This window comes from Triplophysa rosa, linkage group LG9 (genome assembly GCF_024868665.1).
Source record: "Triplophysa rosa linkage group LG9, Trosa_1v2, whole genome shotgun sequence".
In the NCBI taxonomy this organism is placed as follows: Eukaryota; Metazoa; Chordata; class Actinopteri; order Cypriniformes; family Nemacheilidae; genus Triplophysa; species Triplophysa rosa.
The window spans coordinates 13,947,369-13,971,058 of NC_079898.1; the positions used below are offsets into that span (position 1 = coordinate 13,947,369).

The following is a 23,690-nucleotide window of genomic DNA, read 5'->3' on the forward strand; positions in this document are numbered from 1 at the left end:
TGATTGAGTTTTTTACTGAAAGTATTTTTACATGTTGTTTTGCGATATGAAACTGTCTCTAGACAACACTTCCTCAAATTAGCAACTGACCGCAGGTTGCAAAACATGTGTTGTGCAAAATGTTGTTTTGCAGATATACGTGGTGCACGCTGATGGTGGAAAGGGGGCAGCACTCCTTAAAAGGCTAAAGAACAGAAGATGAGAAACGACGTCACATACCATATAAATATATGTGTTTTGAATGATTTGGGTAGTTGGCTTATGGTGGAGTGAGGAGGTCGTCTGACAACCCAAAGCTTTGTTACCCCTTTTTACATCTGATAATAAACTTCTAATTGATTTTGGAGAACGTCTCTGTACAAATTTTTGAACATGCAGGACTGCCTCAAAAGTCCAACAATACATACCAGCCAGAAAGCCATATGTCAAGCCCATTATGGGGGCCCATGATTTAGGTTCCATTTTTTGCATCAATTTCAAAAGCGTGCCTTGGAGAAGCGCTGGCAATTTGAGTTGTAATTGTAGTTGAGATCCGTTTAGTCACTGGAAAACTGTGATTACCCTCAGGATGTATCCGCCTGTTTGAGTCTGACTGCTCTTTCTGTGGCACTGTGGCCATGGGAGGCTTTTGTCAGAGCCGATACCCATGCTGCTACCTCAATCCATTTCGCTGTGAACATACAAATACTCATAATGATGTGAATGTTTTATTGCCAAAAGTCATCAACCCCTCTTGTTCTTGTTTTTGTTTATCCAGAAGGAACAGCAGTGGGAAATTTTGCTGGCGAAGTGAAGATGCCCATGCTTGCCTATAACATCACAAGTCAGTCTTGAAAAGATAAAGTGGTTCTTTCCGTTCAGAAATCTGCCAAAGGTAAGCAAAGAGAGGACGCGTGTGGAAGAGAGACAATATATCAGAAACAACCTCCAGTGCACAAGGAATAGTTTGCAGTGCTGCCCTTATTGGGAGGATAATGACTCTCCTATTGTTTCAATTCTCAAAGCTTTTCTTCCAAAAAAAGTGAAAGGACTTGTTAAAAACTTAAAGTGGTGGTGGTCATATTTTACTGTTTACTCATTCTATAGCTTTATCTGACCAACCAACCGGCTTTCATAAGGAAACTTTAACATTGATTCAGTTCTACCAAAACTTTAGCTTCATGCTGTATTCAAGAGCCACTGAAATCCAGCTCATTCTAGAGGATTCCATTACATTATCCAAGTCTAAACATTTAATTAAATGTTTAACTAAAACTTAAATCATATTTTTTCACCATCATGTTGACTTTCTGTTGATTGTGAAACACCACATTCGATTTTTTGTTACTGTAAAACTCAGCAAATTACAAATCTAATCATGTTATGTTTATTTTTCCTTTTATCACAGACAGTATTCCACAGACAGAAAAATGTGATGTGTGAAAAATCCATTCAGCCCATTTACAGTATTTAATTTAGTGTAACTCAAAAGTCCTTAAAACCACAATTCACAAAAAATTATTGTATCTATTAAGTATGTAAAGTGCTAAAATGGTTTAACGCATGTTTAAACATGTTAACAAACACTGCCAGATGTCCACAAGGAGCTTCAGGATATTGGTTCAAGCAGAGTAGGATTAGATACCTTAAGATTTTTAGCGTTGGCCTAACAGAAACAAACAATCACGTCTCAAAAGCCATCAGAAGAAATGTTTCCTTGCATTACTTATTCCAATATTCAGTTCTCCCACCTATTAGTCAGCCATGAAAGGGCCAGCCAATTTAAATTAATATTCTATTTCTCTGTCCTTCGGATATTGGCTGAATTATACACCAGAAATCTCATCCAGAATGTAGTCCACCCACTGGCAGTCTGCCACACTTGAGTCTGCACAAATCCAGAATGCATTTAATACCTCCAAAAAACATAAACGATGATGCCAGTCTGACCTCCTGATACCATAGAGGGATTCAAGCTGTTCATTCACTTATTCATTTTGGTATGAATAGTCCAACCAACATCTCTCTTGCTTACAGAGTCTGCTAACAATCTAACCACATACACCATGTGTTTTGCAGACTGCAATTGTTTTTACACTCTAACAATAAATCAATGTGCTTCGCAAAGGAAGTTATCTCTCTCCCCAGCAAACTACTGTTGAATTTGAAATCAAGCCGGCCACTCCACAAAGAATACATAGCAAACTTTGAATTTACTACTTAATGTGTAGTTATAATAACACGTGTTAAAACAAGGGTGTTGTTAGGGCTAATACAAGATAACATAAAGAACACAGAAATACTGTATATTCACGGCCAAGCAAGGATTTGGTCTAGCACAGATATATCAGCAAATGTGGAAGCAGGAGATCAGTCTACAAGTCAAATGATCCATAACGTTATATGAAATAAACTGTATTTACCTGGAACTGTATGTGTCATCCCTGTTTGGTCAGATGAATAAAGAAAAGAATAACTTTTTGAACATTTTCGCCTTTTGAACGCTTTCCTGTAGTTCAGTGGTAAGAGCATTGCGTTCAACGCAAGGTTGTGGGTTCGATCCCAGGGGATTGCACATACCTATGTATAAATGTATAGAAAATGCAATGTAAGTCGCTTTGGATAAAAGCGTCTGCCAAATGCATAAATGTAAATGTAAACATTTGTATTTTGTAGACAAGCATTAATATTCTCTCTAACTTGTTGTATTGACCAGATGTGAAAGTGCATCATAATATACTCACTCTTGTGTTAGTGTAAAAAAAACTGTTTGATTGAGATACGTTTTCTCTTGTTTGGTGGGTGTGTCAAGAATGTCAGCCCAATCAGCAGCAACATGTAGCAACCCACGCGGTATTAAAGAGACAGCTCGCACAATGGGTCCAAGTGAAGTCGTTTAAATGTGTCCGCTGCAGCTCGGTATACGCAACAATTGAAGATATTATAAAACATGTATTTTGCAGTATTCGACACATTTATAACGATTTCATCAGTCTCCGAAAATTCTTCAAAAAGAACACAAGGAATGGCCTTCTCAGCTGCCATAGTTCAACTCTTAATTGCGTCATCACAACAGGGTGTTCCACAACTGCACCACCGTTTCCGTTTAAAAAACGTTTTGCAACGTTTTGTCGGGGCTGAACGCAGCCCAGATGAACGTAAATTTAAAAACCGCATGGTTTAAATAGTATTTAATAGTAGCCTAACAGTATTTTTAACACTGAAGTGTTGTTTAATGTATTACTATTCGTTAAAATAATTTAGTTTGAGCAGAAAAATAAATCTCTAAATTAGTGGCAATAGATTATATGAAATTTGTGAAATTACATTAATGACAATGTAAAAATGTACATGCCGGTAAGATTCAGTATAAGTGTACCGCTATGGGTGCATCTCAATTCTTATTTGTGCATTCTCGTTTCCTTTCCTCTCGTCTTAGCTCCACCCCTTCAGGATGCGAGGGGAGGGAACAAGGAAAAGAAGGGAGGACCGAGGAATTAAAATAAGTAAAGTGGCATATCCTCGCTCTCTTTAGCGTCACTTCAAAGCGTCGTCAATTAACTATACTGTCTATAGGTATACATTTACAAAAAAGCGTAATTATCACATTTATGCATGTTTGAATATGATCTAAAGATGTGACGATGTGCAGGGGGAGGAAAATAATGCGCACGTCAGGTTTAGTGGATAAAACACTTCCGCAAAGGATCACATGTGTATCCTCACTCATGACTCCTCAGAAACCCTCCTCCGTGTAGAAAATGAGGGGCTCATGCCCCCAACCAGAATATATAATTTCCTGTACATATCAGTCAAAGAATGTTGATATGATTGTGTCATACCCAGCTAACACAGTTACGTCGTGACGACGTACCTGGACCGGACCATATTTGTTGCCACGACGTACCAAATAACGTTCCAGCGACATAACATTGTGATTCCCATATTCGTCGTGAAGACGTAACATTGCACGTTGCTGGGACGTGCTGATTACCTCCTGAAGACATACCTGGAACGTACCATATTCGTTGCAGTGACATACCAAATAATGTTTCTGGGACATGATGAGCAGGTCCTATCCAAACAGTCACATTGTTAATTTTTTTTTATTTAATTTAAACAAGTATCATCCCTCACATGGAGAATTAAATTAATTTGTGATTTAATCTGTGCATTAAAGATTCAATTTTATGCATGAGTGGAGTAATTCTCTATTCAAATATGTATAAATCACAGTGTAATGATTAATAAAGCTCAACACAGCACTGTACATCACAATCAGATATTTTATAGATACAGAAGTAAATTATAATCAAGACTTCAACACAATGGGCCGGTTGCATAAACTGTTAAAAACGTTATAGTCATCCAATTTTTTCTTCAAGACTAGTCATAACTTCTTTAAATCAGTTATATAAAAAGGTAGATTCGTCTAATTTAAATATGAAAAGTAAGACTTGTTTGTCTTAACTAATTGCGCAGTGGGACCAGTTGTTAAGACACAGTCTTAATTTAGCGGATAATTTAAAGCAGATATTTATTGACGGAGATTAATAAACATTATCTTTAAGCTTAACATTTTATTCTTGTTTTACCACATACGTTTAGCAGGTTGTCCGTTTTTAGAACCAACAATCAAAAGCTTCTTTAGTCACACTCACAAATATCAGAGTCCGTTCATTTATACACGCCAAATCGATCGAAAATCACTCAAATATGTGTTTTCTCTCACATATGTAAGGTATAAAGTAAATAAAGAACATTAATAAACTGCTAAAGTAATATATCAGGCAGTGAGGTAAAAAGAAATGACGTTAACGTTTAAATGATACGACAGAGAAGGCGCCTGCTGGAGACGCGCACGCACATATCAGACGCGCACACTAAAATTCCTTTTTAATTTTAATTGTGGTGTCGGATTAAACTCCTGTTTAATAGCAGTCAGAAGTCGGATTTATAGCATTCGTTTTGACATTATAACAGATTTTACTCTGATCATAAATGTTCCATGCATATAACATTGTTAGCAGAGTGCTTAAATAATACTCAAGATACGTTGTACTTTTTACTAGTAGTCAGTCCTTGCAACTGGCTTGCTTTTTATTGATTAAACAAAAATATACACGTGTTAAAAAATAAATTTAAATAAATTTAAATGACCAGATTCATTAATCAAATGATCAGTGTCCAGGTGGAGACCAGTACATCAACGTCGCTACTTCTCCATGGGATTAATTCACGACGTTATTTGAGGACATGGCTAGGACGTTTCTGGAACGTTAGCAAAAATTCTAAGAAATGGAATTTTGCAAAGACGTCCTCAGAACGTGGTCACAAAGTAATGTCACGGTGACCAAATGAAGACGAACTGGCGACGTCGTCAGAATGTACTGTGTTTGCTGGGATGTTGAATAATTATTCAGCTAAAATAATCAATGTCATGGGCCTAATAGCTGAGAAAGTTTGGATCGGTAAGTAGTATTATCACCTCTCTGTCATTTCTAGCCTTACTTTAATCTTTCTTGTCTGTTTTAATGGTGAGGAAACTCCCTGAGGATTATGGTCAATTGCCAAAGTGAGACATATGAGGAAAATGGTCTTAGAATTTTAAATAGACAGAGAAAAATATACAGTGACAGCAAGAAGTATATTGAACAATTAAGCCACACTTTACAATGTATAATTTAATTTGCATTAAATAAAAAATCTAATCAAGAGGCATTTAAAAAGCAAAAGCAAACTTTTAAAATAATTTACACAAAGCTTGTATATGCTGAAATGTAACAGTCCACCCACTGGCATTTTGAGAATTCAGGCATTGAGAATTTGGAACAGCATAACTGCATGGCAACCCATATCGTTTTTGGATGTTCGACCAATGGCCTTTTATTTAAATGTTGTATGAGTCAGTTTTATAGAGCAAGGGATCAAACCTGCTGGGCACAACCTTTTCAAGAGAGAAACATTTGTATAGGACTGATCACTGATCATCAACATAAAAGCTGCACACTTGGACTGTTTGTGAGTGACTCCTAACGAATTATATCTGTGCCCCAGATGCATAATAATATCAGCATTATATATCCATTTGATTTATCTTTCTTTGAAATAGACCGAAAAGAATATGAACTGCATAGTCAGACAGGCTTGGTCCTTGTGTCTATTTTGTTCTTTGTGCCAAATGACAAATAAATCAATTGGCATTGACTACCACACGGCACCAAAAGGTTTACAGAAACATCGAGAGAATTTTATATGTGCAAAATTGGGGCACCCATCCATTCATTTGATGCTTTGTACAGAATGGGGAGCTCTGGTGGGGCTTCAAACAAGAAAAAGGAACATAAGCCCAGTCACGCCGTTATAGAAATGTGTGAAATCTCTGGACTGTTCTGTATTGCCATTGAAGAGGGAAGAGAGAGGGATACAAGAAAGCAAGCAACAAATTATTATTCCCTCATATTCTTCCACTACAACATATTCTGTTTACTGCCCAGACCTTCACACATTAACATTTTCTATGGTTTGGTCTTTCTTCATGTCTTTCACTTAAATGACAACCACAGAAAGTATTGTTTAAAAAAGCATAACAAAAAAATACAAAAAAATTTCAATCATTACGATCAAGTAAAATGTAATTTAATATCAGAAATAAATCAGAAATCCATTTGATGAGATTATAATTACGTTATCAGTGCAAAACGTCATCGGTTTAATTTAAAGGGAACACATAATGCATATAAAGCTTTTTAAGTATTTAACATCAAAGTACCCATACATGTGATTTTATTATTAAAATTCAGTATGAATTGTCATTACATTAATATATCTTTGAATAACATGACATTATCATTTATGATTTATGACAATGACATTAAGATTTTATGTTTTCTGTTCTCAACATTAATTATAAAATGAGCTATTTTTGGCTCCAGTTTGTTACCTTACTAAAGTTTATGAATTTCTATGTTAATCTGCTGTTTCTGTGTATTCTGAGTTTTGCTCTACTTGAGTTCAGAGGTGTGGATTCTGTCCATAAACACCCACGAAAATCTTGAAAATTTTCATCACTGCATATTTCTAACTTCTCAAAGCAACCTATTAAGTCGATCAATCTTTAATGTGCAGAGAGTTAGATGAAATGACATATTTGAAAACACAAATTAGCAGTATTGAAGAGAAACAACCTCCAACAATTTAGCTTGAGCCTTAAAATGTAGTTTTTAATCCTACGAACAGGTTGAATTTTATTCCACAGGAATTTACTTTGACTCAGATTGTATCATGCTGCTTGTCTTTAGTTTGAGCATATACTTGTGAATATAACATAAAAATATATATAAAAGTGTGTGTATACACAAATACATCAAATTTATTGGTGAATGTCTGTGTTCTTAGAAAGAGAGATGTTTTAGCACATCACTCAAATCAATGCATCTTCTCACACAGACATAAATCAAATTGTACGTCCATTGGCATGTCTCCATGCGTCCACTTAAGCTTCTGTAATAGAGTTATAATACTGGAGGTTAGAAAGTACAAAAAGGAGAAAAAGACCACACAACAGGGTCATAACGCTGTCATAACGCCAACAAATCTATCTGTACCAGCAAAGGGAGCTTGGTGACTCAAAATGACAGATTGATTTCCATCTTGTACCACACTCTTTTCCTCTCCCACTGCGTGTTTAACCCAGTCCTTTAATTCCCTTCATCTCTGATCCACACAGCCTTCATCTCCTTCCCCCATGTGGAACAGATGCAATCACTGTCCGTTTAAGACTCTTATTGTTATGTTTGTTATGTTTTTTTATATCATTTTAACCAGAGGTGATGTGGGCATTGTAGGTGTGTATGAGTATAAACACATACTCATACATATTTATATTGCAGGTCACCATTGAACTAACATCTTTTGCTGCATGTTGACAAAAAGTCAAGTCACATGGACTGTCCGCCTTGGGTATTAAAAATCATTTTAGGGCATTTTAAGAGATTGAAAGTGTAACATTGAAATATCAGTTAGATTACTTTTGACTTTTCCTAATCTTTATGAGAACTGAATGTAAACCAAATCTAAACTAACACGCTTTAATCATCCTCCATGTAAAATAACTTGTTAAATTATTTACGTTTGAAATCTCAGGGACTCCATAAATAAAACACTAGTAAATGCAATGAATGTTCACATTTACATGTAAAAAAAAGCAGATATAGACATTCCTTGTTAGTCGTTTATTGTTTGTTTGTTTGTTTGTTTATTTTTAATTAATTTATAGTTTTTTTGTTTAGGATTGAATCAAAACAGATTTTCAGATTTTCCCACTTTGTCAAAGAGGTTTAAAGGTCAAGCGTATAAAATTTAGCGACATCTAGTGGTGAGGTTGCTAATTGCAACCAACGGCTCACTCCACCCCTCCCTTTCTAAGCACTATGGTGGCTGGCACAGAACTAAGATGTCATCATGTTTTCGCTTCTTTGCCGAAGGAGATAATGTATTTATGAAACTCGCTCTGTTTGTCCGTTTAGGGCTACTGTAGAAACAACATGGTGACTGCATGCAAGGGGACCTGCGGTGTATGTAGATAGAAATAGCTCATTCTAAGGTCACAAAAACATAACGCTTCATTATGTAAGGTCTTTATACACCTCTGAAGACATAGTTATGTACATTATATTGCATTTATGTCAATAGATCCTCCAAAAAATTACACACAGCACTTTTAATGCTTTACTGATATTTAATCTGCCTACTGGGATTGATAGGCTCATTAAATGATAGGAGAAAGTGGTTAATTATTATTATTATTATTATTACACATATGATTATAATAAAGGATAAAACTAAATGTAAGAATAAGTGAGTATATGAGAGGAAGGAGGTGATTAGTCACTGGAGAGAAGAAAGCCACATAATAAAAAGAGAAAGAAAAAAGCCAAGAAAACATACACATGGAGATAGAATGAGCAAGAGAGGGAGATAGAGAGAGCGTGAATAAGAGACTGGCAGACACCATTAGTCAAAGCCTGACAGCAGACTGTGACCGACAGGTAGACCTGTGCCAAGCAGTCTGTGTCAGCCTTGGCTCTGATTGGTCCTTCCTGTTTGGAAGACTTGTTCTTGATTAGTGCTGTTCCGAGAGTCCAACTAATCTCTAATGGCTGGATAAACTTAAGCTCAACACTGCCCCCTGTCTTCTGTACCACAAATTCCAATGAGTGGGGACTGAATTTTTTAAAGGAAGAAAAATATTGATAAAAGATCATAGAACAAAAGTCCAAGGGGAACGATGAGATAATGGCGCTTGAAATTAATGGTATTTTATATGACTAAATGTGCAAACACTGTCTGTCTATTATAAAGTATTCTCACCCATCATTCTTTGCTCAAGTCAGATGAGCTAATAATGGGAATTTTATAAAACCTCTGAAGGAAAAAGAAGAAGGATTAGATTCAAGTCCCTGAGACCAGATGGTCTTACCTCGAGTTCTTTATATTGAGAACTTCTGGTGCTGATGGCCCACAAGTCTAGTACTTGATCGATCTGGTAGACTCACATCTGGTAATACACACCCACGCACTGACATACAAATAAAATCTACAGATGGTGTAACACACTCACGCACCCACGCGTTCAGTTCTTCTAGTCCATATTTCATGTGTCATTACAGCTGAGATGCCTGGAGCTTAAGCTTGCTGGGAGATAAATGGACTTTTTTAAAAGTACTGAAGAGGAAAGTTGTAGTGAGCGGGTCAGAATTTTGTGCATGTCTTCCTGGCAGCATGTATATTGTTTTGAAATTTAAAATCCATAAAGATGGGGAGGAAAAAAGTACTGTAACAATATAAAAATATTCAAATGGATATTACAAATTTGAGTGGTCGATAACATTAACAAAATAGATTCAAATGTAAATGAATATGGGTGCAAGCTTTTGAAATATAATTAAATATGCATCAAGGCTGAAATTTGTAAAACAAATTCTTTGAAAAGTAACAATAACCTTGACACACAAAGATAACAAAGGACACAGAGAGATGGGAGAGAATTATGCACCCTGATGTTGTTTGTGCCCAGCTGAGGTGCCCCGAACATTGTGTTTGGATGCATGTAAACGGAATACTAAGACGCTATTCAAATCTAGTGCAAAACACCCTCAGACTTTTCCCCAGACATATAGGGGCGGTTTCCCAGACAGGGCTTAAACCCAGTCCCAGATTAATTTAAATGTTAGAGGTGTCTTGATCGACAACAACTTACACTGACATATCTTAAAATATATCAGTGCGATTGTTTTGTCTTAAGATGTACACCAGTGAGGTTCTTTTGTAAAGTATGTTTTCAAAAGTGACTTAAATATCCTAATTTAACTAAGGCCTAGTCCTGGTTTAAACTAATCCCTGTCCGGGAAACCGCCCCATAGACACACACACAAAAGTTATTCTCCCAGTTTGTTTATGGGTCTGACATTCCTGATCAAACCCTATGTATTCTCCTAGCTCATTAGAAAACATTTAGTGTCTTTTATTATAAAAATAGGACTTACATACTGCAACATAACGTAAAATTGTGTACATTCTTAATAAACTACTCAAAACTCTCTTCCGAAGGCATTAAAAGAGTGTCACAGGAGGACAGATTTAATGAAGAGAGCAATGGGCCCTAATGAACACTAGATAGCACAACAGAGGTTTCTTATTACATTGCCCCTCTCTCTCTCTCTCTCTCTCTCTCTCTCTCTGTATTTGTGTGTTAAGGTGAAAGCAAAAAAGAGACGAAGAGATCCAGTTGCATTAGGTTGACAAGAGCTTACATGTGGGACACTTACGATCTTCTGTGCATGCGTACACTATAACAGACCGGCCACAGCATTGATGGAACCATACAAACACACATCATGGATCTGATGGAACAGAAAACCGAGCCACTGAATTCACAACGTATCACCTCTGCTTTCTTCAATGACCCAGCGAAAACCTCCACGGTGACACTACGCAGAGGGATCTGAAGCAGACAGAACAGGTCAGATAAATAATGTAAAAAGAATGAGCTAGGAATACAGAGAACAGGCTTCTAATGAATGTTGTCCATTTGTATAGGACAGGTGTTAAAGAGTTTTACTGTGAGACAAACATTCAGGGTAAAGACCTGCACATCAGGGAAATTTTAAATTATGTTTCTGCTTTTTTATTTTTGTTGTGCTAAAAATTGTTTAATATTTGTTAATGTTTTGAAATTTGCAAGCATTCTTTTCTTTTCAATGAACCAGTTGAAGTGTTTTTAAAAGTGAATCGTTCTGAATAAAAATATATTTATATACGTATCCTTACACATGCAGCACAAATCAAAAAAGACTGGTCAATGAAAAGTGTGGAAATTCAAATGATGAAATTGTCAAAGAAATTACATTACAGCATGAGAATAAATCCAAATTATTTTCTAATTTTTATACTACTAAAATGTATTGCCACTAAAACCAACAGCTTGTGGTTAACACAAGAAATCACATGGAAACGGTTAGTGTCCGAGGGCATTTATTTTTGAAGAACAACTCATGAAGTTGTGGGCTGTTGCATGCATGTTGAAATGTTAGTTAACTCTGGTCATCTTGATTGACTGCAAAACATTCTGCTCCAAATACAATTTGCAGTTCTCCCAGAGTGCTCATAGCGTGGAGATTCTGGCAGTCCAGGATGATGCAACAGATCCTCAGAGACATGTTTGTAGATCCAGAGCTTCTGGCTGAATTGAACGAGGAGCAGAAACAAATTCTTTTCTACAAAATACGTCAGGAGCAGGTGCGACGCTGGATGGAATATGACAGCCAGGAAGGAAGCTGGGAAAAGACGCCCGTGCCCAGGGATAGAGATGGTGGGTCCAACAAGACAACCTTTCCAGGTCTATACTGTACCTGAAGGTTTTGTTGTATTTTATAATTATAAGATGCATCATTATAGAATACATTATTTTGTAATAATAGTGAGATGCCTAAGGAGACAGCATTTCAAGTCTATTGTTCCAAAATTCATTCCAAAGTCCAAAGAGACCTCATCTTGGCGAGACTCCGAAATGAGTTATCCTTCACAAAGAAAGCAAACCCAAATTGAGGGAACTGAATATAAATAAACATTTTATACAGTACTTAAAAATCAACATTTTAATCAAAATGGGTCATACTAAATAAGCCAGAACTGTCTGTTTTTATACTCAGTATGTAGCAATAGACTCAGAACAGAACTACTGTATGAAAACAGAGTAAAAGCTATAGATTGTTTCGAATTTTCTGTTTAAATACATCGTAATTAAAATAACACAGTGTAGGCTGGTTTTCACATCTGTAAGAATGATCCTTGTTTTTGTTTTCTCCAGAAACCAGGAAGAGTGTTCAGTGGATGAAGGGCCGTGATGGTGATGTGTGGGTCTGGGTCATGGGAGAGGCAGCTGGAGACAAACCTTATGAGTTTATTGTCAAAGAACTGATGGAGGAGAGAGCCAGACGTCAGGCTCAGTTAGAAGCCCAAGAGTTATGGTGAGTATTGAGACCGGTATTTACACCAATTGTTATTTTATTTTGATTCAAATTTTTTGATTAGTTGGAATGGAAAAAGTGTATTATTTTATTCAAACAAAAATGTTATTTCACTTCTTTTAACCCATGCGAGGAGTGTGCCCTGGCAAAAAATATATGTATTAATGCAAAAGCACAAAATTTAAAAGTATTTTCCTATTTACTGAGAAGATTTTCTTCCTTTTTGGTCTTTTCAAGGCGGAAGAAAGAAGCGGAGATAAAGCAGAAGTTCAGAGATGCCATCACAAAGGAGAAGGCACGCTTAGTCGCAGGAAAATGGAAGGAAGAAGCTGAAGACAGGAAAGCAGCCAAACAGGAAGAGGAACGCATACGAGAGATGCTAAAGGTGATTTGATCAACAAACCTCTCAAACTTCTAACTACACGGCACAGAAAATGCTGTAACTGGCATCTTGTGAACCTCAACAACACAAAATCGTGTTTCACAACATTCCATGATGGAAAATGGACAGGACCAAGCTAGCAGTGAAAGTCACAGAACAATCCTATAGATCAGTGGTTCTCAATAGGGGGGCCGTGGCCCATAAGGGGGCCCCAGATGACTTCCAAGGGGGCCTCAGGATGACTAATAGTTTAAAATTAGGCACAATGAATATTGAAATTCACTTTAAAACAAGTAAAAACCAAGATATTTCTTATTTTTACATTGAATAAACACTTTTTTTGTTAATATCAAGCTCTTAAATATTTTATTGGGTAGAAATAAGGGAGACCTTTGAATATTGTTGAATACAGTGGGGGGCCTTGGAGTCAAAAAGGTTGAGAACCCCTGCTATAGATCAATTACTTTTAATAAATCTTCAATGCTGCCCACATTTTAGGCCACATTTGACAGATGTTGTTTTCCATCATCCTTTTTGTAATTAGTGTGGTGCATTAAGGGTAGCATGCTGTATGGCTTCTGTATGTGCTAGTGGGCCCTGTGTACTTCTGTGCTCTCTTTGAGAACAACCAGGCAATCAATACTCAATCTGAACCCAACAAAGACTAGAGATGATAGATGTGGGTTCCTAGTTTTCAGAAACAATCTATAGTTCTTTAGTTTGTCATGTTAGTCTTACTGTATGGATTTCATCGCTTGGAAAATGTATTACAAACACCGCCTGCTTTTGAAGTAAAAAGCAGAAATTATGTTTTAGTGTAAAATAATATGTAAGATGTAAATGCATGGTTATTCAACAAGGCCAAAAGCTTGAAGGGTGAGAGTTTGGCTGTGAAAAAAGAAGTCGATTAATCTTAAAAAGTGTTTAGATCTTAAAGGCATCTCCAATGCCGCATAATTAGTTATTCATAAGCCACGCTGATGGCATTATCTTTTGAAAGAGAGAGAAAGAGAGAGAAATGGTAAAACGTGGGAGGAGCCAGGCATGCGAGGGTGACAGAAGGACCGTTTTTTTCTAGATTCACACCGCAAATTCCCAGAAGAGGCCTTGATGGTTAGAGATGATTTGCGGCCTGATAATGAGACCATCTAAAGAAACTTGTCAAATATTAAAGAGCTCATTTATCACAGCCCGCAGATCATCCTCTACCGGAAAGTGCTGAGTCATTAAACTGAAGAGTTTTCTCTCACAACAGTCCTTAAGAAATTGTTGAAACGATTATAGAAGGCCAAAGCATAGGGAACAGAAATGAGAAAAGAGGATTCATTCAAATGTTATCGTTACATTAGTTGGATGTGCTGGAGCAATGTGAAGGAATCTTAACATTCTGGCATTTTCTAAACAACATTTGGAAATTGTTTCCACCCCACCAGCTATTACCCCGTGTTGGAATAATATGACGGATCTTTGCCAGTGCTACAATTCAAAATAGCCAGGACAGATTTAATCAATGACAAAAAGATATTTAGTAAACAATATAAGTGTTGCTTCATCCTTACCAGCCATAAAAAAGCAATTTTCTCAACTGTAAGCACCCTTAAAATATCTAATAATGTGAGTTCTACAAACAGTGACTGCAGTGAGATATCCGAGGTTATTTTGCTGTGAATCACCCCCTCACTAATCAGTCTTACCGCTAAAACTCAAACCGCCACTGATAAACGGCAATAATCACAACTGCCAAAACCGCATCTGCGTGCCTGTTTTTTTTATTCTAGTGGTCGAGTCAATGAGTGTTGGTTTCCACATTACACCTCACTGGTAATTACTTGATGCTGATAATTACACGGCTTAAGTGTCGCAAACAACTATACGTGTTTGTGTCCTCCACGATTAATTATTCAACCAAATAATTTCCATTTCAACACAGCTAATGAGCCACTGGTGCTAATTCATTAGTCTGAGCTACACACGTGAACTTTATCTCTCAAAAAGTTGTATGTCTCTCGCTCAGAAACAAGAGGAAGAAGAAAGGCACAAGGAAGAAGAGGAGATACGACGTGCAGAGGAGAAAAGAGCGAAAGAGCTTTATATGTCGCTGGAGCAGGAGCGAATCAAAAGTGAGCAACGTGATAGAGAGTGGGAGGAGCAATGTAAGAAAAAAGGCATTTTCATGTTTTTATCTCTCTTATTCCATACTTAAAGGAACCCAAAAATGAAAATTCTGTCTTCGTTTACTCACCCTCAGGTTGTTCCAAATCTGTATACATTTCTTTGTTGTGTGGAACACAGATCTTTCAGATATTTATATAAGAATGCTTGTAAGCAAACAGTTGTTGGCACCATTGACTTCCATAGTAGGAAAAATGACATTGGTAGTCAAAAGTGCCCCAAAAGTGTTTGCTGTCCTACATTATTCAGAATATCTTCTTTTGTGTTCAACAGAACAAATACATTTATAAAGCATTTTTTCCTACTATGGTAGTCAATGGTTACCGAAAACTGTTTGGAAATTTATACAGATTTCAGAGTAAATTAAGGCAGAATTTTAATTTTTGGGTTAACTATCCCTTTAATCTCCCTTCTCTCCTTAGCATCTGCAATATTAGCACAAAAGAATTTGAATCTCTTCACCTCCTCTTTCATCTTCAGCCTGTTGTGTGGCGTTTTCATCAAATTCTTTCCTCTTCAGTGCGTCGCTCCAAAGCAGCTGATGAGGAGATGACAAGAAAGGCCCGCTGGGCAAGAGATGAATATAAACGTCAGTCACTACGGGCCATAGAGAAAGGCCATGTGGCAGGCCTGAGCGGCCACTTCCAGAGACAAGCCCACGTGAATAGAGCAAACCCCCACAGGAGACACAGTACTTTCATTGAACAGTCCGCAAGTTCAGTCACCAACAATGAAGAGCGACCCAGACCTGGCCTTCAACGTGCAGAACCACCATTGTACCGGCGAAGACAAAGCCGCAGACATAGTACAACAGCGAAACAGCCACTAACTGATGGGTAAGGATAGTTATTAGCCCTGTGATGAGTTAATAAAAAGTAGGCCTATATAAGGCACAATATAAATTAAAGGCACAATATGTAAATCTTTTGCATTAAAATATAAAAAAACACTAGCACACATTGTAAGAAAAATCCCATAAAGAAACAAAAATGATCTGGCAGCAGGGGGCCAGAAATAAACCGGAAAATAACAGTTGTCCCTGTAAAATAAAATGTTTTCTCTGTTTTTCTTATAAATTTGCAATCTTTTTCTGTAATTTTACAATTTTTGACTTTTTTTTTTTATTAGTGCTGTGAAGCGATACATTTTTTTAATCTAATTAATTACACGATGTTGCAATTAATTAATCACATCACATTTGGGGCCAAAATATCATTTAAAGCCATAATAAGACATTATAGAAAGTAGCTTCAGATGTTCAGTAGCTAAAACGGCCATAATTTTGTTTTTTCAGAAGCTGAATTATTATAATTAAAGACCAAAACAGTTTGGTTACTAACATTCTTAAGAAATATCTTCCTTTTCCCCAAAGAAGTAGTAATTCAAGTTTGAAACAACATAAGTAAATGTAAATAAAAAATACATTTTCTAGGGGGGGCAAACTATCACAAATGTATTAGTATTTTTATTATTTAACTTTTTTATTTGAATACTGTTTAAATTCTTTGAAGAATTAAAAACTGCCAGTAGGTGATGGTAAATGCCATTAATTCATTAGATTCACTGAATTCATTCAGGAATACAGTAAATTACTCTTTATGAATGAGCCACTGATTAACTGATTCACCCAATTGATTTGCTCAAGAAACCTATTAATTTAGAAACGAAACCATGATGTGTGTTCCTCAGAGACATGCAACACTTCTCCTGAGGCTTTATATTTTTAATATATTTTTGTTGAAAAATTGGGAAAACCGTTGTCTATAAAATATATCTTAAAATTAACTTTAATTAACTGTTAAAATCAACATGACATGACGTAGTTTTCTGGACAAAAATAGCACTGCTATGATATTGCGCTTATGTGATTGCATAATTAAATAAATATAAGACAAAAGCTCGTTTAAGGTAATTTTTGCACAGATATCTTTAATTTTAGGTTCTTTCTGACAGTATTCCGTATGTTATATACTGTATATCACGTAGTAAGTTGTTGCCAGCGTCATATTTGTCAACACTCAACTGTATGAAATGTAAGATGACCTACTTATGTATGGGGCGGGCGGGTGCATTAAATGCGTTCAAAATTTAATAATTTTCCATAACACGTTAATTATAATTAAAGCATTAAATGCACAGCCCTATTAAAAATACACGTTTTTTGACATTACGTAGAAATTCTGTAAAATTATTTTTTTTACAGTGCAGGGTTATATGTTTTGTTGACTTGTACTTGTTGTCAGGCGCAGATTAACGCACAGGCTTGCCTAGGCTGCAGCCTAAGGGCCCCAACTGTTTAGGGGCCTCTGATTGGCCAGATTTTTTATTTTAAATTTACTCCAGGTAAAATAGATAATAAAACAAATAAACAAATAAAACAAAATAAGCCGGTGATTGGATAGATGTGACATTTGGATCAATCATTTTCATTTACGTACGTCACTGCTATTGCTAGATAGCAATAGTGGCAAAATATCCGAAAGAAAGTACAACAGTTGAGCACAAAAACGGAAAAAATAAAACATAAAATAACAACGTGACATGATCAAGATAGCAACTGGAGGACTGGCAGTTCGCATTGGCTAACATCGGTGCTGCGGTTGAAACAACTGCAGCGGGATCCTTAGCTGTTGCAGCAGTTAGCTCGTGTCATCGGGATATATTTCAGGAAGTTATTCCACAATGACACGCATATTATACAGGTTGGTTTTATACACAGTTTATGTAATGCACAGTGGTTTGTGTCTCAGTAAAGATCCACCAAGGCGTTTTTAGGGGCTGTTCATATTTCACGTATACTTGTATAAAACTGGAGCTTGCGCTCTCGTGGTGTTTGCCGTTGCTAAGCAACCAGGAATGTAGAGGAAACACTATAGTATTTGCTGTCTCAATGTGTGTGTATCCAAGTGCGATTGTTCCCGACACTCGTCGCAGCATTGGTTTGGTGTCTCAGCTTGATTCTATCGAACCCTGGTGTGTTTGCATTCTTCTTACGTCATCACGAACGTGCATGACACATGATAGTAAACAGAACACGGGTCAATATATTGTGTTTTTTATTCACTTGATGCTATTATGCGCAGAGTAAACAACACTTGGTCTTACTGTATGTTCGCCTACAGAGCTTTCTGCTGCTTGCAAATAGACTATTTATCAGGACTATTTTTAAATCTGGAAACATTGTATTCCTATATATATTCCGCTCTGATTCCACTCGCAACACGCAAAACAATGCAGGCTCACTCTTGCTCAAATCCAAGGTAAATTACCAATGCTATCATCTCTTACATGTGTTTTATGAAGTAAATACATTGTAATCGGCTAAAGCGCATGCGCAGGGTTCGGTACCCTGGTGCGCACCTGAGTTTGCATGACAGCTTTAACATTAGCGATTTTTCATCCAAACCGTTCCCCATTACGAACTTAACTGCAAGCGTGAAAGCCACCTAAGGGGGGGGGGGCTCACCCAAAAAGCAGCCTAGGGGCCCCTGACCACCTTAATCTGCCCCTGCTTGTTGTGTTACACTGAGTTTCACTGAAAGCTCCTTCACAATGTTATCAAATCTTTGCCATTGTTTTGAATATGTGACCTCTAGCGGCAAGAATTACAGTACATACTGTCCCTTTAAGTTCAAGATTATACTATTTTTAAGCGTTTACTTCTTTTGTAAGTATCTTTGTTTAGCGTAGTTAACAGTAAAAGTAAATCAAACATTTGAACTTTGATCAAGTGTTATATACTTTTTTGTATTTGGTTATTATACAGCGACACAGTCATGTTGACACAATTGACCCTAATAATGTAAACAAAATAAAGCTCTAATATGAAGCTCTAGCCTAACGCCTACTGTGCTTGCTTAAACGACATAACGTCTGGATAGTGCCATGGGTTTCTGACATGTGATTATGACTATAAAGATCAAATTTGACCTCCGATAAAATTCTGGCAGTGTTGATGATATGCAGTCCTTCAGCGCGGATCATATGACAGTCAGTCTATGATGTAAAACTCTGCGGACATGCCTTCTTGTATGAGTCTGTTTTAGAAGTCTTTATTGTTGTACATTATGACGATTCCACAGTGACGTGACTTTTAGCTGGGATCATGTTCGTACAGTGTGACAACCAGCAACATTTGCGAAGGACTTTTTAAAACCGCATAATGCTCAGCCGGTTAAACTCTATGGTTTGATTGTCGGACAAAATGGCGAATAGCAACAGGGTGTGCATTATATCGCCATTATAATTGGTCCGGTCACAAGAGACATGTGTGAATATTAAATTATACACCATATTGTGATTCTTTGACTATAAATCAGTGCTTCTGTTTCCCATCAGTCCTGCTTGGGTTAGAACACCACGACCCAGTTCCAGGGAGTCAGTTATACTCTGGTTTACCGAAGAGCAGAAACCTAAAAATGCTGGGTACGAAAGAAACGAAAATGATATCGCCCCATGGTTCCACGGTAAGGTTTCTTCATGACCTTTCTGGTGCTGTTTTTCCAATACAATACATTAAAATCAATTACCATGTGTCCAAATGAAACAAGCTTGCCAAATGTCAACATGACTGCGTGGCATTCTGTATGTATTAAACTGGAAAACATAAACGTTTAGTATGCAGACATTTGCTAACATAGATCTTGCACATGTCACAGGGAGAAATAAAATGGAGTGTGGAATACATGTCACTGTTTAGAAACCAGAAACTACCCATCCAGCAGATGGAGAGCAGTGATGTGTGTGTCTGCTTGTACACAGGCAGAGACAGGGCAGAGAAATTGAAGGGTGTCCTCAATAATTCAAAGGCTTTGCTAGGCTAATTACTGGCATGAGCCCTGCAGCTTTGTCATGTTAAAATGGGTTACAGTGTGTGACTCCTGGTTAAATGACACGAGGGCAGATTAATAGCCTGAGTGAGTGTTGGAAATTTCATTGGTGCGTGAGATACATATCAGTAGGTATGAATAGGGGCATCTTGATAAGGGGACCCACACACACTCATTCATACCCTTACTCATGCATACACAAGCCAAGGTGTACATTTACACCACCACTGCTGGTACAGATACATGGAAAAAAACAGACTAGACCACATTCTGTCTCACTCCTGATGGCTAATCTTACAGAGAGGACAAGATAACTCATGTTGAAATATATCAAGTATTTTTCAAACAGGGCAGATACTAGGAGGTGTTCATGTAAACAAAAATCTGTGGGTTTGTTTGTTTTTTGGAGCTTGTGTAAAGTAACTGTAATATTCCTACTGTGTGTCAGTTTCAGTTTTGACCTACAAACATTTGTTTATTTGTTTTCTGGATACCAATTAAAGGCATAGTTCAGCCAAAAATGAAAAGTTTTGCATCATTTATTCACCCTCATGTCATTTCAAACCTGTATGACTTTCTTCTGCAGAACCCAAAAGAAGATATTTTGAAGAATGTTGGTAAGCAGATAACACTGGACCCCATTGACTTCTCATATATGGACACAAAACCACTGAGAAATTTCTCAAAATATTTTCCTTTGTGTTTCACAGAAGAAAAAGTCATACACAGGTTTTTAACTATATACACTCTTAAAAAAAATGTGCTTCCAAAGGTCCTTTGATGCCAAAGAAGAACCTTTTGGTTCCATAAAGAACCTTTAACATCTGAAGAACCTTTCTGTTTCACAAAAGGTTCTTTGTGTCGAGAAAAGGTTCTTCAGATTATAAAAGGTAAGAAAGAGATGGTTCTTTAAAGAACCTTTGACTGAATGGTTCTTTGTGGAACCAAAAATGGTTATTTTATGGCATCGCTGTGAAGAACCTTTTAAGCACCTTTACTTTTAAGAGTGTAAATGAATTATGAGATTTTTATTTTGGGTGAATTCTCTTCAACTTTCTTACAGTACAAAGTGCTTGTGGTAAAATAGAGAACTAAAGCTATAGTGCTTTCTGGGTTTACAAATAATAATGATTATTCAGTAATTATTAATTTATGTTTTACACACACAACACAAAGAATGTTATAGATGGAAGTGTAATGCTCTGGCAGTTTATAGCAATGTCATAATTTTTAACCTGAAGGCATCATCTCTCGAGAGGATTCTGAGAGGCTACTTATGAATGCTACCGAGGGCTCTTTCCTGGTTCGGGTCAGTGAAAGGATATGGGGCTACACACTGTCCTACCGCACCGCCAGTGGCTTCAAACATTTCCTTATTGATGCTTCAGGGGACTATTACGGCTTTCTTGGTGTGGACCAAAACCGTCATGCCACCCTTGCTGACCTCATTGACTTCCACAAGGTAAGAGAGTTACAACTTCGTAAAGCACAACTGAAAATTACAAAAAAAGAGTAGTGATGACACTGTGCAACAAACTTTGTGGCATCCCACCTGCAGGTGGCGATATAGTGCAAAATGTTACTAAGGTTACAGAGTTATTTCCTGTCTTGCTTATTTAAAATTTAGTAAATTGAACAAAAATATGCCAATGCGAAAATGCAAAACTATAATATCCTTAATGTTTTGCCATTGAGCTGAAGTGTTCAGCTTCTCCCCTCTTTTTCTCATCACTGACTGAACTGTCCTCAGTATACCTGCCAATGAAAGTGTCAAAAAGTCTCAAATATGTATAATGAAAATACAGGAATTCATTAATAATCATAAATTATCTATTATTTTACTTGTAAACATACAGAGAATTAGCATGTAGCATCAGATGCTACATTTTCACAATCCAGCTAATGATATTAGGACTAGAAGCTCAGATGACCAGATGCTAGAAGTTTAGTCTTCCTCACAATAAAATATTCACAATATTTGAAAACATGTTAGAAGACAAACTGTTCCTGTGTCAAACAGTGTAATAATGTCTGCACGAAGGCAACTTTCAAACCCTGAGAGCTTGCTCTACCATGTCTACATGCCACACATCTTTACAGCATAGCCTGTGTAACCATGGATGCATATTTCACTGTCTGGAAAGCTGTCAAATATTGAGTCGCAAGCTGTGAAATCTTTGACATTACTTAAATGCAAATGCTAGCCAGCCACGTTATACAACTGTCAGCAAGCTTCCTCCTTCACACCTCTGCAATATGCTAAAAATAAATAAGAAAGCTGTCTACATATATAGAAAAATTACAAGTTTATGCTCAGTTAGAAAAACATGCAACGAAAGCAAAAATAAATAGAAAGCAGCTCAGATTTCATCATACGCTAGAATGTGGGTAACAAAGCCTGTCTCGCTATTCCAGGTCAGATTTGACACATATATTTGAATATGTAAAATAGATTTGTCACATTGTATGCAAACTCTAAATCTATCTTTCTGCATTTTTATCTCTGCACTGTTGTTCTCAGCTATGCAAACAGAATATTTCTAACAAATGTCAATCCTTAGGAGGAAGTCATCACTACCACAGGGAAAGAACTGCTACTGGAGGCCTGCATACGGACGGGCCCTTCTGCAGACTTTGGAGGACTTTTCTCATAACTCGTATGACAGAGAACATGGTCAAAACAAGACTACAAATTATGAACCATCTTATAAGACATAAACCTGGTCCTGCCTCTGGCTTACAGTCACTTATGATCCTACCCATTGAAAAAGTGGATGCAAACTAGCTTCATGTAAAGGAAATACACTCTGCATGTTTTCAATGGATCAGTGGTCTTTCAGCCGCTGTGGCTGAGATTCCATTAGTGTTCCATTTGCTGTTACTTTTCTATAATTATGAATTAATCCAAGTCAAAATGCACTTCGGTAATGCAAGCGCAAATCTACCTGAAAACGAATGATTGTTTTTCTGCTGTTGAGAAGCGAGTGTGCTGCAAATTGATATTGCTGTGTAAATAAAAAACTGTGTGAAACAATGTATTAAAAGCACCCATACTGTGACTAGGAAAGGTCTGATTAAACAACACCAGGAAAACCACATCCACCGTCGATACTCATATCATGTTAAGTTTTTTCAATCAGCGAAATTTTCTGTTCGTCTGATCCAACAAAAATGCATATTACTCCAACGGTCAAGGTTCAGATGGCTAGTGTGGACCAGAAATGACATCAGCCTAGAGAAATAAAAAGAACCTTCTCCATTAACTGGCACGCATGTGTTAGGTAATATTTTATTACATTAGCAGATTTGTAGTGACATGTTGCTGTTTAAAGCATGACTTGTATTGTCCCTCACTGCTGCTTTTAACGTCAGGTCAGATAGTCACTGGTGAAGGGTGGGTGTGTTCTTGTGGTGCCAAAATGGCACATGCCCAGAAGTGGGTGCCCATTGAAATGAATTGGAATGTTGACCTCCTTGAGGGACAATGCATATTCTCTTTTTTATTAGCCCACAATATGTTCCCACTCCATGTTCCCCTTCCATCTATCCTGCCAGAAACGGCAATAATGAGCCTTTTTATCAGGACCTATTGTCAATGGGTTTCAATCTAATGCAGAGGTGACCGTGAAAGAGCAAAATTACTGACATCACAATCCTGCTTTATCACCACTGAGCGGGAAACCCCAGGTTTCTCCAGAATGACTGTGCTTGTAGTTAACCTCTCCACTTTTCAATAGTAAAAGAGACACAAGTTGGCTGATAAAGTGACACATGACATTTGAAGTTTTGTGGGCATTT

The 23,690-nt window shown here is 37.1% G+C and overlaps 1 protein-coding gene across 3 annotated transcripts; it reads left to right on the forward strand.

Annotated features, from left to right (window-relative positions):
- The first annotated feature begins 10,781 nt into the window (after positions 1–10,781).
- Positions 10,782–22,986, forward strand: sh2d4ba (SH2 domain containing 4Ba). 3 transcript variants are annotated; one of them, XM_057342494.1, is made up of 9 exons: positions 10,782–11,002; positions 11,631–11,851; positions 12,350–12,509; positions 12,747–12,894; positions 14,906–15,044; positions 15,584–15,899; positions 19,402–19,529; positions 21,134–21,354; positions 22,454–22,986. In XM_057342494.1, the coding sequence occupies exons 2-9, from the start codon at positions 11,674–11,676 to the stop codon at positions 22,544–22,546; spliced, it is 1,383 nt and encodes a 460-aa protein (XP_057198477.1). In that variant the 5' UTR covers positions 10,782–11,002; positions 11,631–11,673; the 3' UTR covers positions 22,547–22,986. The 3 variants fall into 3 exon arrangements, with proteins under 3 accessions (XP_057198477.1, XP_057198479.1, XP_057198480.1); XM_057342496.1 differs by having other exon boundaries at positions 14,906–15,011; XM_057342497.1 differs by lacking the exon at positions 22,454–22,986 and adding an exon at positions 20,479–20,509 and having other exon boundaries at positions 21,134–21,253.
- The last annotated feature ends 704 nt before the right edge of the window (positions 22,987–23,690 follow it).

Excerpts from the sequence above, each read along its gene's own strand:
- sh2d4ba (XM_057342494.1), top strand. The coding sequence starts at position 11,674 with ATGATGCAACAGATCCTCAGAGACATGTTTGTAGATCCAGAGCTTCTG. Across the intron at positions 11,852-12,349 it reads CGTGCCCAGGGATAGAGATG|AAACCAGGAAGAGTGTTCAG; the intron begins GTGGGTCCAACA and ends TGTTTTCTCCAG. Across the intron at positions 21,355-22,453 it reads ACCTCATTGACTTCCACAAG|GAGGAAGTCATCACTACCAC; the intron begins GTAAGAGAGTTA and ends GTCAATCCTTAG.